The following is a 16,897-nucleotide window of genomic DNA, read 5'->3' as shown; positions in this document are numbered from 1 at the left end:
GACATGTATAGTGTGTTCATGAAGGCTAGACGACAGTCAATCAGTTAGGAAACTTGCATGGGAATTTCAGGTCTGGATTTCCTTAGAAAGAGTGGCCTAGAATACAGATCTTCCATTTTCAGGGTGAAAGCTGTATGTACTAAAATACCACACAAAGGGCTTTGTGCTGAATTGAATGTTATGTTTAGCACATTCTTATCACGCATTTGACTTCAAATAGCATTCAACACATTTCATTTCTGTATAGACAGAGGCACTATTGTGCAAACACAGTTGAAAAACTGTAGATATCGAAGTAACTTAATGGATCCAAACCTAAGGATCTGTGCAACCTCAGATACCCAGTTGACTAGCTGCACTTTGTTTGAGAGATTACTCTCCCCCTATATTACACAGAGGTTCTTTTGCCAGCCTGGATCTTGGTTTCTTTCCATTAAAAATTGGTGAAGCAAGAAAAAGAAAAATTCAGCATTTTACTCTTTGAGTTCTCCCAAAAGATTAAACAAAAAAAATCAGTTATGAATTTTTTTTAAAGCCATTTAAAAGAACATGCAATCTAGAATACCTGAGGATAGCTGAGCTAGAAACCTACAGGAGGCATCTGGCCAGGGAAGGGGTGAATCTCTGAGGAAGCTGCTGCTGCCTAGAGGACAGTCCTGAGTGGCTGGACTGTAGAGTTCTGCTGGGAGAGGCAGAGAAGAACTCTGTAAGTCAGTGCTTAGGTGGCATTCAGACAGTGATAGCTGAGAAGGGGATCATAGAGTAGCAGAATATTCTGAATTTAAGAATATTTTTTTTGGTACACAGTTTTGGACTCCTTAAAAAATACTCATGAGGAGGCACATATGCTTTGAGGTATCACCCCACGTTCCCTTTTTTAAAAGTTCGTACTTCAAACCCTTTCAAAAAAAGTCTTACATAAACAGCTGGTGGTTGTTCTCACCAATTTACAGGTGCTATCACAGTTTGCTCATCAACCAGGCAGGAAGAAAGTTCTGTGCTTACTCCAGGAAACTAAAGGCACATGGAGAGGGGAGGGAATCTACCAGATCTAGTACCCCATTTGCTTGCTTTTTTATTCTCTGTTCCTCGCTGTTTCTCTCCCCTGAGATCAGACTGTTGGAGATGAAGATGCTGACAGATTTGTATCTTCACAGGACAGGGAGGAGTATAGCGGTCTCAAGGATATAGCATTCAAAGAAAACAAGTGTGTAAAAACAAGGTAACTGATTTAGATATACTGATCATTCATTATTTTTAGGTGTGTCAAATGCTTTCAGCCCAAATGCTTCTACTTGTTAGAAGCATGCCCTTGACTACCAAATGGTTTCTACATTCTATCTTGGATTCTCACCTTCTTACGAGCAATCTGCACTTTAACAGATTTTTAATTCCTCTGTCCTCTATATCAAAACATTGTTTTAAAAGAATTACTTTAGCAAACACAAGATCTGTGCATGCAAGTTCAGCACACAGTAGGAAAAATGCAAGGGAAAAACACATACTTTGTTCAGAGCTTATGACATACCAGAAGTTATGAAAATGGCTAATAGTAAGATCAGCATTTTAAAAACAACATGAATTAAACGTTCAGTAACCCTAGTAAATTAGGGCTGTGCATTGCATAAAAAAGTGTCAGTTAACCCTTTTAGTCTTTTTATGAACACATCAAAGAAAAATACTAGTATATAATTAATTTACACTAAATACCTACATGCTAATTTCCTCTTCACTGGATAAATGCATCACTAACATGGTGACATGCAATGAGCCAGAGCGAACCATTGCTTTGGAAAGCCTTTGATCCTTTTGTATTATTGCATCTTGGACAGCCTGAATACTGCCAGTAATCTGGGAAGAAAGACACAGAAACAACAGTTAGCTGCTACAAAAATTACTGTATCCCATCATGCAAATGAACAAGAAAGCACACAAACTAAAAACAAATGTTTATGTAAAAACCATTCTAGCAGAAAAAAGTTTTATCCTCTGACAAAGCTGTGCTAATTAACCCGAGTGAACCCAAACTGGGTACAAATGGAGTGATTAATAAATCACTGGACACTCCCCATCACATCTTAATGGGAGTTTCTTTCCATAAGGATCATAAACTCCTGAAGCAGATTAAGATCATCCAGTTTTACACTGCCAGTAATACCAATAAAAGGCCTCTTCAAGGAATTTCTCTGCCCACTCTGCTCAATTTTTATCTTGCTATGCACAGAGAAGTGACTGGAAAAACTGATCTGTCGGGGTCCCTTCCCCCCTGCCATGTGGTCCTGGGAGAGGGGCCCTGGGGGGAGGCACGGGGTTTCCCTGCCCCTGGTCAGCCTCATTCCCCATTGGTTGTTTTGTGTTTCTCTGCGCGGGCAAGGACCCTCGGGTCCATGACTGCCTCAGTTCCTCGGCAGAGCCCCGGCCATGCGGCTGGAGAAATAAACATCTCTGAAACATCTAGCAAGAATTGGTCCATATAAATTTCTTTTCCACGGGCCTCGTTGATACTCGTGTTGCAGTATCCTCACTGTAACAAATGGTGGTAATATGAGTAGAACGATCCCCGATCCCTAAGGACAGTGACTGATTTGTGAGTAAACTCTGGCTTTCTCCTCTTGTTTTTGTTTTGCTGTTCCATCTCTAAACTATGGAGGAACCGTGGAAAGACTTGGCTCTCCGAGCCACATATGGACATTTATCTTAAACTTGAAAAGATTCTTGAACAACGATTTGTAAATTTTAGCTTAATTCAAGCTCAAAAGGAACTGAAACACTTCCTGGCATGGTTGTTTAAGAACTTTTTATACGTTTCTTGGGATTTGATTCTTACCAAAGACTTTTGGAAGACCATTTGGACACAGTTAATTTCTGAGTCAAAATATATGCCGATGGAAGAATATTTTCGTGAATATTATTTCATTACGGGACTGTTGAGCAATGTCAGCTGTGTCCTTGCAAAGTTAAAACTGCCTCAGGGACCGTGCGACCCAGGCCACGTGGACTGAGCCCTCTCCGAGCAGCAGCGAGGTAATTCCCGCGCGCGGGCAGAGTGACACGAGCTGCAGTGTCAGCAGCGGTGGGACCCGGCGGTGCCCGCCCAGCCCCGTGCAGCGCGTGGTGGAGCGAGCCCCTTGAACGCCCAACCGAGAGGGGCGGTGCGCGGGCGGCGGCTGGCGGCAGTGGAGCGGAACCGTGCTCAGCCGAGACGCGCGCTGGAGCAGGGCGTGGGGGGGTCATCGCTCGGGGGCCCGGCCGAGACGTGGGTGCGGACCCAGGCAGCGGCAGCGCAGCTGGGAGCAGAGGCAGCGGTGCATGGGGAGCTGAGCGGCGCGGCCCAGCCCAGCCCGCGCGGCCCCAAATGCGACCCCGGGAAGAGCGCGCAGGCACGAGCAGCCCCGACGGCCCCGGAAGCACTGACAACCCTGGCAATTCCAACATGGGAGCGAGCGAAAGTGAAAGCAAAAACACAGCGAGACAGAAAACAGCAGCCACTCGGAAAAAGGAAAAAGTCATCCTAGCTAAGGTTTTAGGAATAGTAAAATGGTATAATGTTAAACAAAAATATGGTTTTATAACAAGATGTGACAACCAAGAAAACATATTCGTTCATAGAACTGCTATTAAAAAGAATAACCCTGAAAAATACATCCCAAGTTTACGAGAGAGAAGTAGTAGGGTTCAAAATTGTGCAAGGTAGAAAAGGGTTACAAGCAGCGGAGGTCACTGGGCCTGATGGTGTTTCTGTAAAGGCAGTATATATGCTAAAAATCGTAGTCATGCTAGACAATATCTCCATTATAAGCCCCCCCTACCATCTCCCTTTTCTAATCCCACCTTTCCCTTCTACCCTATGTCCTATTACCCCCAGTGTATTCCCAATCCGTTTGTTCACCCATGGTTTCCCTCACAAAACCATGCCTTTACCAATTGTTTCCCCAAAAAATCCCTTTCCAATGCCGAGTGGGGGATGAAGAGGGGAAGAAATTAACTATTGTTGTTTAGAGTTCCAACAGGTACAAATAGAATAAACCCTCTCCTGCCTCAGTTTCCCCACAAAGCATGCTCGGAGACTCCTGTCTCCCTTCTGTCAGCCTTAAGATGTTCCAGAGAATGTGTTTGGACATTTAAAGACTCAGGTGGGTGGCTTGTTTTGTTTTGAAACTATTCTGGTTATGTTTATCCAGTTGTTTTCAATGTTAAGTTTTAAATCTCTTTTTGTTAAAACTAAATGGGTGAAATGTCGGGGTCCCTTCCCCCCTGCCATGTGGTCCTGAGGGGGAGACACGGGGTTTCCCTGCCCCTGGTCAGCCTTGTTCCCCATGGGTTGTTTTGTGTTCCCCTGCACGGGCAAGGACCCTCGGGTCCCGTGATTGAGCAGTTCCTTGGCAGAGCCCCAGCCATGCGGCTGGAGAAATAAACATCTCTCTGAAACATCTGTCAAGAATCGGTCCATATCTATTTCTTTTCCACAGGCCTCGTTGATTGATATGCGTGTTGCAGTATCCACACTGTAACACTGATCTTTGCAGGACTGGGCACACACAAAACCAGAATATTCAGTAAATAATTTGTAGAGATATCTGATTTGCAATTCTGATTATATTGTCCAGTAGACAGATATAATTTATCTACTCCCTTCAAACGTATTTAGACAAATTTCCTTACAACATATATACAGCTTTACTCTTTAAAAATACTGGAATTACATTTTCTTCATTGAAAATTATTTATATGGTTATACATGCTCTATAAATTGTATCCAAAATGTTTACTGTGCTTGACATTATGCTAGTTGTATTGTAGCAATTTATAAAACAAAACACCAAAAACCTGCAACAGTTTTTGAGTATGTTAGTGAAAATTAAATCAAATCCAATAAACTTGACCATCTGACAAAATTAATTACTTCTTAAAGCACAGTGAGCAAAGACATTACAGACAAATCATCTTTGGTGTATAAAGTCTAAAAGAAGCATGTTGAAAACGTCAATCTCATTTTTTTGTAGTTTACTTATTTGAAATTCAGTGGTGAATACTTCACAAATGTACTGTACAGATTTTACTTTTGTAAGATAAGCACAAAGTAGCTCTTAGGTATAAAAAAAGCATTGATAGATTTTGGTAGCTCTTTTAATCATAAGGAACACATAAATTTCCCGGAAAAAAAACCACAATCTAATGGGAGTGTTCAGTATTTTTCTGACTGAATTTCTTAAGATGAGTTTTGCCATGCAGAAGTTTTACCTAATGAGCCATAGATATCTAGTAGTGTCATATAAACATAACTAAATTATAACTTAAAGGGACCAATTCTAGGAAGGGAGGAGGAGGGAAGGTAAGAGCTACTTGCCAGAAAAGGTGATATGGTATTTACAAAACCACAAGTGTCTTAAGTAGCGTAGGACATATGAAGAAAATTCCACCAACATTTTATCATAAATCATGTTGTAATAAGACTATCTTCCTTCATATGTCAGAATTGACCTTATCCTGGATAAATAACAGTTTCATTGTCTCCGATACAGGAGAAATTTAACCCATATTTAAGCAAAAAACTGGTAAACGTGATCCCCGCTAATTACAATGTATTGACTGAATAATTATTTAAGTTAATAAGCTAAAGCAAAAAAAAAGAAACAAAACTCAAAAATTAAATAACTGTCATACTAATTACAATTTTATTCCATTTTCAACTATTGCTTCTAAATTTAATTTGCACCTGTTGAGCTGGCAAAGGAAAAAATATAAATGTAAATGTACAAGCCCTTCACAGTACAGAAGACAGATGCTGGACTGTGTTATCATAGCTGTAAAAACCAACCTAGCTCTGAAAGAGATCATTATTACTCAGCATTTAGTTTAGCAGCCAAAACCCCACATCCCCGCACCCCTATGTAGTTCTTTCATGTTCTTTCATGGCTCGCTCTTTTATGCGAGCACCAATGGCACAAAAAGAGTAGGAAATTAATACCTCTGAGATGTCGATTTTTCTGTCCAAAACTAGACAACAGGTTGAAAACCCACAGTGGGTTCAAGACCCAAAAAACCTCAATGGACAGGCTCACAGCTGTAAAAACTCCATGAGGAAGCCAAGCTAAAAACCTAACAAATAACATGGCATCGGAACAGGGTTAAGTCCAAAGACAACCAGTTAGCAGTTCCAGAGAAAAGTTATTGCTGAATCCACCAAGAAAGTATGAAAAAGCCTGCCTTTTGGATACAGGTAAAATAAAAAGAAGGCTGAGCATGTTCTCTCTTTCTGGCTGAATGACAATGCTCTACACAATCAACATTATTTGGAAAGAAAAAAAAACATTTTCAAGTAAGTTTTTTTTTTTCTAAATCTCAGAAATTTGTTTTTAAGATGTTTTTCCTGAAGTTATGTGATCAAAATGTAACACAACAGCTGTTGAACAGGTGTGCCATCACAATGCGTATCACAACTTCGGATTTGTTCTGTTTCCTCCAATAAATCTACAGTGCAATTAACATTTGAGTGTACTATCAATTAAGCAAAATAGGACTCTTCCAACACTGTATAACAAGATATGACCCACCACATAAATAAAAACTTTAAATTGCTATTTAACCTGTTATTTACATCATCTTACAAAGTATTATTTTACATTTCAAGTGCTATCATGCTATTGATTTTTACTTGAGATGTCCTAACTTAATTAAAAAAACTGTTTCAAGGCAGATCACACTTAAAATTCCTCCCTCTGAATTTTTAAAAAAACACTCAAAAAAAAAGGCCTCAACTACTGATTTCAAGATCTCCTGTCCCATTACTTGAAATACATCATTCTGAAGAGTAACAGAAAAACAGTTTTGCTTATTGCAAAGATACTACTAGGAAGTAAATACAAAGCTTTAAAGATTTAACAGATCAATAGTACTTATAGTCAAGACTGGAGAACCCTGAATGGCTAACCTACCAAGTGATAACACATCATGTAAATCATAACTTAAAAAAAAAACCAAAACCCCAAACAAACAGAAAAGGATACAATGATCATAATCCATTTAACTCTTTTTGCACAAGTAATAATGCAAAGTCTGTATAAATTCAAACTTAATGGAACAACATTTTTCATTTCTGACGATTCCAAACAATTAAAATGAAAACAAGGAAACTGTTCATTTTCCAAGAGGAACAGTTGATTAAATGTTTCAGAAATATCCTTTATTACAAAATTTCCTCTGTGTAAAGCTTAAGTTACTACATAAAATACAAAGAAAGAGTATTAATGCTTAAAATACTTCACTGGAATAAAATCAGATCTTCAAAAAAATAAAAGTCTCTCACTACCAACTGAAATACTACCAGCAATTACCAGATTCACTCTGGATATCAAGAAACCAGGTGTCTAAATGTTGGCTAATATTGCCTACACAGATTCTAATGTGTATTTTCTACTTTCAAAACAACTCCACCTCTAAGGTAAGTATAAACAAAACTTTCTAGCAAAGTCCTGGAATTCCCAAATGCTCTGAGATTTAATTTAAACAGTTGTTTCTTTACCTCTGTAAATGATATGACTAAATAAATGACATAAAAAACCAAGCATACTTAAGACCTTCCCAACCAACCCCTGGGCATAGTAACAATCATGAGCAGGAATTCTCAATTACCAGATTATATAACCCCTACATTATTCTTGCACTTGATAAATCATGGAACAGACTGGAAGAAAAGATATTTTAGAATAAGGTGTCACAAAAGAGATCCTACAATATTTGTATCAGGTTATCCTGTATCTTATAAAACCAACCTTTACAATCTCTTCTTGACATACTATGTTTTGAAGAATCAAAGACTGCAGTGTCATTTTCAAACCTATTTTGGTTTATTTTCATTTGGTATTCTCTTTCACTTTTTCAGAGAATTGATAACACAGACGTAGGATGAGTTAAAATTCATCTGAGATAGCTCCTGATATTAAAAAAAAACCTGAACTAAATTTGCAAATGGTGTTAAACTGCGGGGTTCAACTTCTTAAACATAATGCACCTACTTTCCTTGTTTCAGACAAAAAAGATATCAAAGATGTACCAGAGATAACCTGCAGCATGTAAGAAATCATTTTCAATGAGACAACTCCTGTAACTGCAAGAAAATGCCTTTTCTTAAAGAGCTCTTTGCACTTCCTGAACCCATTTCAACAACATCTCACTAAAACAACAGTTGTTTCAATTTTAAATAAGATGATCCATTTTACTGGAAAATGCTAAACTACAAACTGCCAAGTTAAAACAGTAACAAATCCAAATATAAATTGTATCTATAAAGAAAGCTAAAAATACAGCTAGAGAATTTCTTATTAAATTAAATAGGAATGTCTCTCTTCTTTATGCTATGTGAACAACAAAATAAGCAGTACTATAACACTATAGAGGGGAAATTTCAGCCACTTTCAGTGAAATCTATAAGACTGACAAACTGAATAAAAATGTAAGTATATCTTTCCTCCAGTCTTTTCTAGAAAAGCAATTTTGTTCACAAAAATGTTACATAACACAGAGTTACTCATTGAATAGGCTGCTAATGTTTCTTAAAAATACCTGAAAAATAAAATTGTTTTCCATAATATCAAACACCATTCTTCTTATAAACACATGCAGCTGTTGGAGTAATTCTGGTTATTCCAAATTAGTATAATAAAGAATATCACCTTTGGATTAGTAATTGGAAGAGAAACAAAATAATTTGGCTGATGTTGTTTATTCTTTTTCTTCTTTCTCTCAATGCCTTCTTCAACATCCCTTCCAGTAGTCCGCTTTCTTTTCTTCTTACTATTTAGTTCAGAAGTTGCATGCACTGAAGAGAAAAAAAAAAAGTTACTTTCGGCACACAGACATATTAAAACAAAGATACTCTTAATATCACACCAACAGGAGCTGGACTTCAGTCAACTGACTGGAGCATGTCTTCCCACTCACCTGCTCTGCCCATGCTCTGAACTGTCTGACTGGGATCCAACTCTGACCTGAATTAATGCAGCCATACAAGTGAAGTATCACACCTGAACTAACAGCCTACACCTCTAAGCAGGGTTTCTAAGCTGCTAACACAGACAGACACATGGCTTCCAAACCACTGAGCTTCCCTTAGCCAACGTACTAAGGGAACAGGACAACAGCCCTGCAAATTGTCTACACCTGAACATGGACATGACTGTAGAGCAAATATTAAGGACCAATATTAAGCTTCAAAAATCTCATGCATTCTGCATTTTGAAATATAAAACATAGTAATACATAGGATTATTAAAGGAAAAAGTTGTAGCAGACTAAGACTGACCAACCTATAGCACAAGAACCAAAGCCAGCCCAGAAGAAAACGTCATCCCAGTCAGATCTGCTCTCTACCTCCTCCTTTCCCAGAGACACCTTCTGATGTAGTGTAAGAAATGTGCATGTCCTCAGTTCTTCCTTTGCACATAATTGTTTTTCTCTTAGCTCATTTCCTTGAGCCTTTACAGACCCTCTCCCACCACATGACCTGATACATACCCATAAGCTGACCAGGCTGCAAACATCCACTGTCCAATTAGAAGTGTACTTCCAGCCCCATGCTGGGAATACAAATATTGAAAGACAGCTCACAAAACCCATGACCCAAGAAGCTCACATACATTAACGTGAATTAATACATGAAACATCTTTATTCTGTGACTCATTGCCCCACAGGGTAACATAAAGGTGAATTTTTAATATGCTCAAGTATTTGCAGGACTGAATACTAATAAGAGAGGCTCTGGACTGTAACCTGTTTGCAGGGAGACTGTTCCATGTGCATGGCCCATGTGTCCATGCCAACAGGTAAGACCAAGAACTGAGTGCATGATGTGTCTATGCTTTCACATTACTTCTGTTTAATGTACTTACTAGCACATTCCTCTTCAATATCTGTATCCACAAATGGCATTTCTGCCATTAGAGAGTCTACTGAATCGGCAGCACATGGCTCTTCTCTCTGTAGTGTTTTTTCCTTATTCTCTTTAAAGATTTTCTTTTGCTGTACATTTTCCAGCCCATCTGTAATATAGTTAAAATAACACATTGGGTCTTAGTTTTTGATATAAACAGCTAAGAGACATTATACATAAGCAACATACCAAGTAAACATTTAATTAATTATCAGCAAATAAATATTTACATATAACCCCGCAAGGATCTTGTTCTTCTTCTTTGTCAAGAGATCAGTAAAAATACCTTAACATTTTACATGAAATTGCAAAAAAAGAGAGTTCAGCTTTCTAATAAACTATGGTTTTGTTTGGTCTTTCCAAGTAAATGGAATTGAATGCAAAAAAAATTTAAAATATACTGATAAATGAGCATAAAAAATAATAGCCTTCAGCCATCACATAAAGTTCATTTTAGATAACAGTAATGGCATATGAAATTCAGTGCAGACAAACAATGGCAAATGAATTCCACTGTAAACACACTGAAAATGAGCCATGAAGAAGCAGGAAGGGAATCCTACCATTTCACATGTAACAAAGGGTTCTCAGCTGACTCTATCATTCAGGAATGAGATGATTACTCTATTCCTGCATCTCCCACACAGTATAGCATATTTTAGACAGCAATGATCTGAATTTCTCATTCTAAGAACTGACTTAAAGTATTTAAGCTAAAGAAGGAAATCAATATGAAACAAAATACATCTTGCATGTACAACGATATACATGAAGCTCTAACTCAGAGTAATACCACAATCACAGAATATTTTGAGTTAGAAGGGACAGAATAATCTCCATTAACAAGTTTTTTAAAAGGTCTTTTCCCCCAAGAGTACCAGCTGAGCATGAGTCATTTCCTTATGTCTACTTCACATTTTTGCATCAGTAAACTCTAATACTGGCATATTAAGTTATACCTTTAAAACAAAAGAATAAGTAAAATCTTCTCTAGCAGCAAACAATGTGCATATAATCAAGCACCCCGCAATACCCTTTTGGGACAACTCCACAAAAGGATTACTGTAGTGGAAGGAGCTGTATGTCAGAATTGCAGTTTATTCCAGGGCAGCTCATTACTACAGACAAGACACTTTCAAAGCTCCTCTCATGACCAGTGCAGATAGCCCAAATCTGGCCTAAGAGGAAAATTCAGCAGCAAAAGCCTACTATGTTCTTGTGGCATGCAAGGCTACACACGTATAAAATCGATATTACAAACCCAGTGTGGGTGATTATCACCCTGTGGAATGTTTCTTACACATATCACTTTTGCTAGGGAAGATAATTAAAGGACAACCTGATTAAATGCTAATTCACTCCAGGCTAAAGTAGGGAGCCACAAATCACTCTGCGGTTGTAGTCTGACACCTAACTTTATCCCCAAGGCTATTCAAAGGAAACAAAGTATTTAGATTTGTTACTTGTTCCCCCTGCAGACACTAAAGAACTATGCATAACAAACAGATGCTAAAGCAATAATAAAATTATTTCTTCACATTTAGATTAAAGCTTACACAAATCAGATTGTTTCTGGTGATCCATGAGCATACAGAAAACAACAACCCCAGATCCAAAGAGATCTCAAAGTGAAGGACAAGACAGAGACCCATGAAACTAACAAATAGGTCAGGCTGGGGCAGAAAACCTCAAAATTCAGCACTACAGAATCATAATCAGCTGGGAGAAAAAGGGGTTTGTTAAGGTAGCATCAGCTACAGGACAAGGACTCACATAAATCTGAGGGGTGTATATTGCAGATTGCAGGTTTCCTTTTCTCTGGCTGCTCAAAAAGCAACATACTTGTGCCACTGAAAAATGCTGCCTGTTCACAATAGTAAAGGCACAGCTACAGTAATTAACAATGCACCTTCAGTAAACTGAACTGAGCAGGCACTGTGTCTAAATTCTACAGGTTGTGCCTCTAGCAAAAAAAACTAGATCACTTTTTTTGAAATACTAATTAAAGAAATCAGCAACAAAATTCAAGAATTGCATTCTAGTCACTAAAACCACCTGGAAACAAGATTTTTCAAAATTCTTGACATAATGTTGATAATCTGAAACCTAGATCAACAAAACGAGCTTCCATAGGAACTCCTTGACCATCAAGCTGCTACAGGATAAACTCTTTTTTCTTAATTGCATGCTTAATTATATTTGCCTGAATGTCATATATGAGTAGGTGTATACATTATTCCCTTATTTGTATTTGTTAACTGACTGCTGATCTTCATCAGCATTTGTCATCTGTTCCAGCAGGAAAAAAAAATCATGATACACCTAGCTCATAAAGGAGAGACCACAAAAACAAGGAGCGATAAAACATATTTGATTGCACTTTGATCCCAGCTGCCTTCTCTACATACTCAGATTATAGTTTCACATAGAATAATCTTCTATTATTTGACACATAAATATCACAGATCACAGTGAGATTTGGTCTTCAGGCACTGTTCCCTGTTTACTACATTTATGTCAATATGTTTAATATGTTTATCACAGAATCAATTAGGTTGGAAAAGACCTCTGAGATCATGAAGTCCAACTTATGACTGAACACCACATCGTCAACAAGACCATGGCACTAAGTGCCATGTCCAGTCTTTCCTTAAATAGAAGCAGAGACATGACTCCAACACCTCTCTGGGCAGCCCATTCCAGTATCCAACCACTATTTCCATGAATAATTTTTTCCTAATGTCCCACATAAACCTCCCCTGGTGCACCTTAAGCCTGTGTCCTCTTGTCCAGTCGCTGGCTGCCTGGGAGAAGAGGCCAACCCCCAGCTGGCTACTGCCTCTTCCCAGGTAGTTGTACAGAGAGATAAGATCCACTAGAGCCTCCTCTTCTCCAGACTAAACACCCCCAGCTCCCTCAGCTGCTCCTCATAGGACTTGTGCTCCAGATTCTTCACCAGCTCCATTGCCCTTCTCTGGACATGCTCCAGCACCTCAATGTCCTTCCTGAATTGAGGGGCCCAGAACTGGACACAGGACCTAAGGCATGGCCTCACCAGTTCAAGTACATTGGGACAACCACTGCCCTGGTCCTGCTGGCCACACTATTGCTGATCCAGGCCTTTTCTGCTGGGCCACTTTCCAGCCACTCTGCCCCCAGCCCGGAGTGCTGCAGGGGATTGTTGTGGCCAAAGTGCAGGACCCAGCACTTGGTCTTGCTGAACCTCGTATCATTGGATTCAGCCCATCAATCCAGCCTGTCCAGGTCCTTCTGCAGACACTTCCTACCCTCCAACAGATCAACACTCCAACTCAGCTTGATCTTGTCTGTGAATTTGATAGTGGTAGACTTGATCCCCTCATCTAGATTATCAATAAAAATACTGAAGAGGACTTGACCCAAATTGATCCGTGGGGACACCACTAATGACCGGCTGCTAACTGGATGCAGCACCATTCACCACCTCTCCCTGGGCCTGGCTATCCAGCCAGTTCATAACCCAGCAGAGTGTGCCTGTCCAAGCTGTGTGCGGACAACTTTTCCAGGAGTGTGCTGTGGGAGATGGTGTCATAGGCTTTACTGAAGTCCAGGTAGACAACATTCACAGCCTTCTCCTCATCCACCAGGTGGGTCACCTGGTCATAAAATGAGATCAGGTTGGTCAGGAAGTATCTGCCTTTCCTAAACCTGTGCTGACTGGGTCTGATCCCTTGGTTGTCCTGTATGTGCTGTATAATCATGCTCAAGATGATCTATTCTATAACCTTGCTGGACACTGTAGTCAGACTGCCAGACCTGTAGTTCCCTAGATCCTCCTTCCAGTATTTCTTGTAGATGGGTGTCACACTGGCCAACCTCCAGTCACCTGGGACCTCCCTGGTTAGCCATGACTGATGATAGATGGATTATGGACAGCAGCTTAACAAGCTCTTTTGCCAGCTCCCTCATCACCCTAGGATGGATCCCATCCAGCTCCATACACTTGTGAGCATCTAAGTGGTTAAGCATGTCACTAACTACTTCCTCCTGGATTACAGGGGGTCCATTCTGCTTCTCCTCCCTACCAGCTCAGCTGGGGCCAGCTGTCCTGAGGATAACAAGTCTTACTGTTGAAAACTGAGGCAAAGAAGGTGTTAATTACCTCAGCCTTTTCCTCGTCTTTGATGATTATACTCCCCTCCATGTCCAACAAAGAATGGAGGTTTTCCTTGGCCCCCTTCTGTTATGAATGTATTTATAAAAACTTTTTGTTTTCCCTAACAAAAGTGGCCAAATTAAGTTCTGAGTTTTCACCTCTGTAATTTTCTCTCTACATGACCTAACAACATCCTTAAACACTTCTGAGTCACCTGCCCCTTTTTCCAAAGGTGATATACCCTCTTTTTTTCCCCTTGAGTTCTTGTGAAAGCTCTGTGCTCAGACAGGCTAGTCTTCTTCCCTACCGGCTCATCTTTCAGCACACAGGGATGGCCTGCTCCTGCGCCTTCAGGATTTCTTTCTTAAAGTATGTCCAGCCTTCCTGGGCCCCTTTGTTTTCAAGAACTGTTTCCCAAGGGACTCTACAAATCAGTGTCCTGAACAGGCCAAAATCTGCCCTCTGAAAGTCCAGGGTAGAGGTTTTGTTGGTGCCCCTCCTTACTTCACCAAGTATTGAAAACTCTTATCACATTGTGGTCACTCTGCCCAAAGCAGCCTCTGATCACATCTCCTACCAGCCCTTCTCTGTTCATAAAGAGCAGGTCTAGTGGGACACTGCCCCGTAGGCTCCCTCACCAGCTGTGTCAGGAAGTCATCTTCCAAATGCCCCAGGAACCTCCTAAACTGCCTCCTTTCCACTGTGTTTGGTTTCAAGCAGACACTGGCAGGTTAAAGTCTCCCACAAGAACAAAGTCTGGCAATTGTGAAACATCATCCAGCTGCTTACAGGATACTCCATCTGCCTCTTCATCCTGGCTGGGTGGTCTGTAACAGACTCCCACCAGGATATCTGGCGTACCAGACTTCGTCCTGATTCTCAGCCCGGGGCACTCAACCGTATCATCACTATCCTCAAGCTCTGTGCAGTCAAAACACTCCCTGAGGTACAGAGACACCCCAGTGCCTCTCCTTCCTCACCTGTCCCCTCTGAAGAGCTTGTAGCCACCCACTGCAGCACTCCAGTCATGACAGTCACCCCGCCATGCTTCCCTGATGGCGACTATGTCATGGCTTTCCTGCTGCATGACGGCCTCCAGTTCCTTCTGTTTGTTACCCATACTGGGTGCACTGGTGTAGGTGCACTTCAGCTGGGCTACCAATTTTGCCCCTAACTGTGGCATGCAGCCCTTAGGCTTGTCCCTAGTGAGCCTGGTCTCATCCCCTTCGCCCTTCAAACCCTCTCAATCAGCCCTGCCGACTCATTGTCTAGAATACTTTTGCGCCTGTTAGGTGAACACCATCTGTCTCCAGCAGGCCTGGTGCCATATAAACCTCCCCATGATCAAAAAAATGCAAATTCCACTGATGGCACCATCTTTAAACCACTTGTTGATCACATGGGTTTTCCTGTTCCTTCAAGCATTCATCCCTGCTACCAAAGGAATCGAGGAAAACATCACCTGTACTCCTGTCCCTTCAACCAGAGAACCCAGTGCCTTGAAGTACTGTTTGATTACCCTGGTACTTCTCTCATCAGCCTCGTCACTGTCAACCTGGACAGCCAACAGTGAGCAGTTACCAGTGGGCCAAATTAGTTCAGGGAGTCTCTTGGTAATGTCCCTTACTGGGCCACAGGAAGTCATCAGACTTTCCTGTGGAATGGGTCCAATCGGCATATAGGGCCCTCAGTTCCTCTCAGAAGCAAGTCACCCACTACAACTACACTTTTTTCTTAATACCTGTATTTGTGATCTGCCTGGTTGACTGCATTGGTCTGGAAGACCCTCCAGACAGACCTTCTGCTCCACTGTTTTCTGCCTGACCCTTGAGATCCAGAGCCTTGTACCTATTCTGTAAGGGCAGCTGGGAAGGCAAGGGATGCCAGGAAGGGATTCTTCTACCTCTCTGAGCAGGGATCTTTTTCCATTCCGCCCCATCTGCCTGATGGCAAGAGGGTCAGAGCTCCTTGACTCTTGCTGAGCTTTCATCTGCTCCTTTCTATTCATATTTTTAATAACAAATGAATCCTTTAGAGACAGTTTAACTGAGAGCTGTAGAAGTAGATGGTCTTAGTGTTGAGGCATTTTTGTCCAGTGCTGGCACTACAGATTCCTACTTGCATAGCTAAGGAACTAAAAAAAAAGAATAATAATAAAGTTTCTTATGCAAAAAATGGTGGGGTTAGTATTCAACCAAGTCAGATACACAGTCAAGGAACTAAAAACAAAAGGAGAAGTAGTAAAACATAAGAGGAAAATGGTAGATTTAGTATTCAGTCAGGTTGGATGCATACATTGTCGGCAGGGCTAGGGACTGAGCGGGGCAGGCAGGCAAGCGCGGGAGACCTATCAGCAAGAGCCCACGATTAGGTTGAAAAGTTTTCCCCTTCGCCCCAGCGCGCCCCGCACGCCGCAGCGTCCGCCCAGCGGGCGCGGGGTCTCGCAAGCGCCTGCCCTCTCCCCCGGCCCGCACCGCTGCCCCGCCGGCTCTCACCGTGCTCCGGGGCCGCGCAGGCCGCGCTCCGGGCATCGCCCCCGGCCCGTTCCGTTCCCGCCGCCGGCCGCAGCGCCATGGGCACGGCCCGCCAGGCGAGCAGGGCTCGGGCCGCCGCCGAGCACAGCGCGGGGAGGAGCCGCCGCAGCAGCGGCCGCATGCCCGGCCGGGGCGAGCAGCGCTGCCCGCCGAGAAGCCGGAGCGGGTCTGGCGGAGCCGCCGCGCCCCTCGGGGAAGCAGCGGGGGAACGGGGCCGTGGGGCCGTGGAACTACAGCTCCCGGCGCGCTCCGCGGCGGGCACGGCGGGAGGCGGCCGCGGCGGGGTGGGGGCAGCGGCA

The 16,897-nt window shown here is 41.8% G+C and overlaps 1 protein-coding gene across 4 annotated transcripts in view; it reads right to left on the bottom strand.

Moving 5' to 3' along the window:
- Positions 1-16,840, bottom strand: part of AKAP7 (A-kinase anchoring protein 7) — an 85,845-nt gene extending 69,005 nt beyond the window's left edge. The window contains exons 1-4 of one of the 4 annotated variants that reach the window (XR_004238732.1): positions 16,560-16,719; positions 9,889-10,038; positions 8,673-8,818; positions 1,715-1,851 (exon numbers count right to left, since the gene is read on the bottom strand). Coding sequence is in view for 3 of the 4 variants with exons in the window: in XM_032101723.1 (XP_031957614.1) it covers positions 1,715-1,851; positions 8,673-8,818; positions 9,889-10,038; positions 16,560-16,719 (593 nt within the window). In the remaining variant the exon portion in view is untranslated. Of the gene's footprint in view, positions 1-1,714; positions 1,852-8,672; positions 8,819-9,888; positions 10,039-16,559 lie in introns of all 4 variants that reach the window. The other 3 variants (XM_032101723.1, XM_032101722.1, XM_032101721.1) reach the window with 3 other exon arrangements.
- Between the last annotated feature and the right edge of the window lie 57 nt (positions 16,841-16,897).

The sequence above is a fragment of the Corvus moneduloides genome, chromosome 3 (genome assembly GCF_009650955.1).
Source record: "Corvus moneduloides isolate bCorMon1 chromosome 3, bCorMon1.pri, whole genome shotgun sequence".
NCBI classification, from domain to species: domain Eukaryota; kingdom Metazoa; phylum Chordata; class Aves; order Passeriformes; family Corvidae; genus Corvus; species Corvus moneduloides.
Note: the sequence above shows the minus strand (reverse complement) of the source record. Positions and strands in the feature narration are given on the sequence as shown.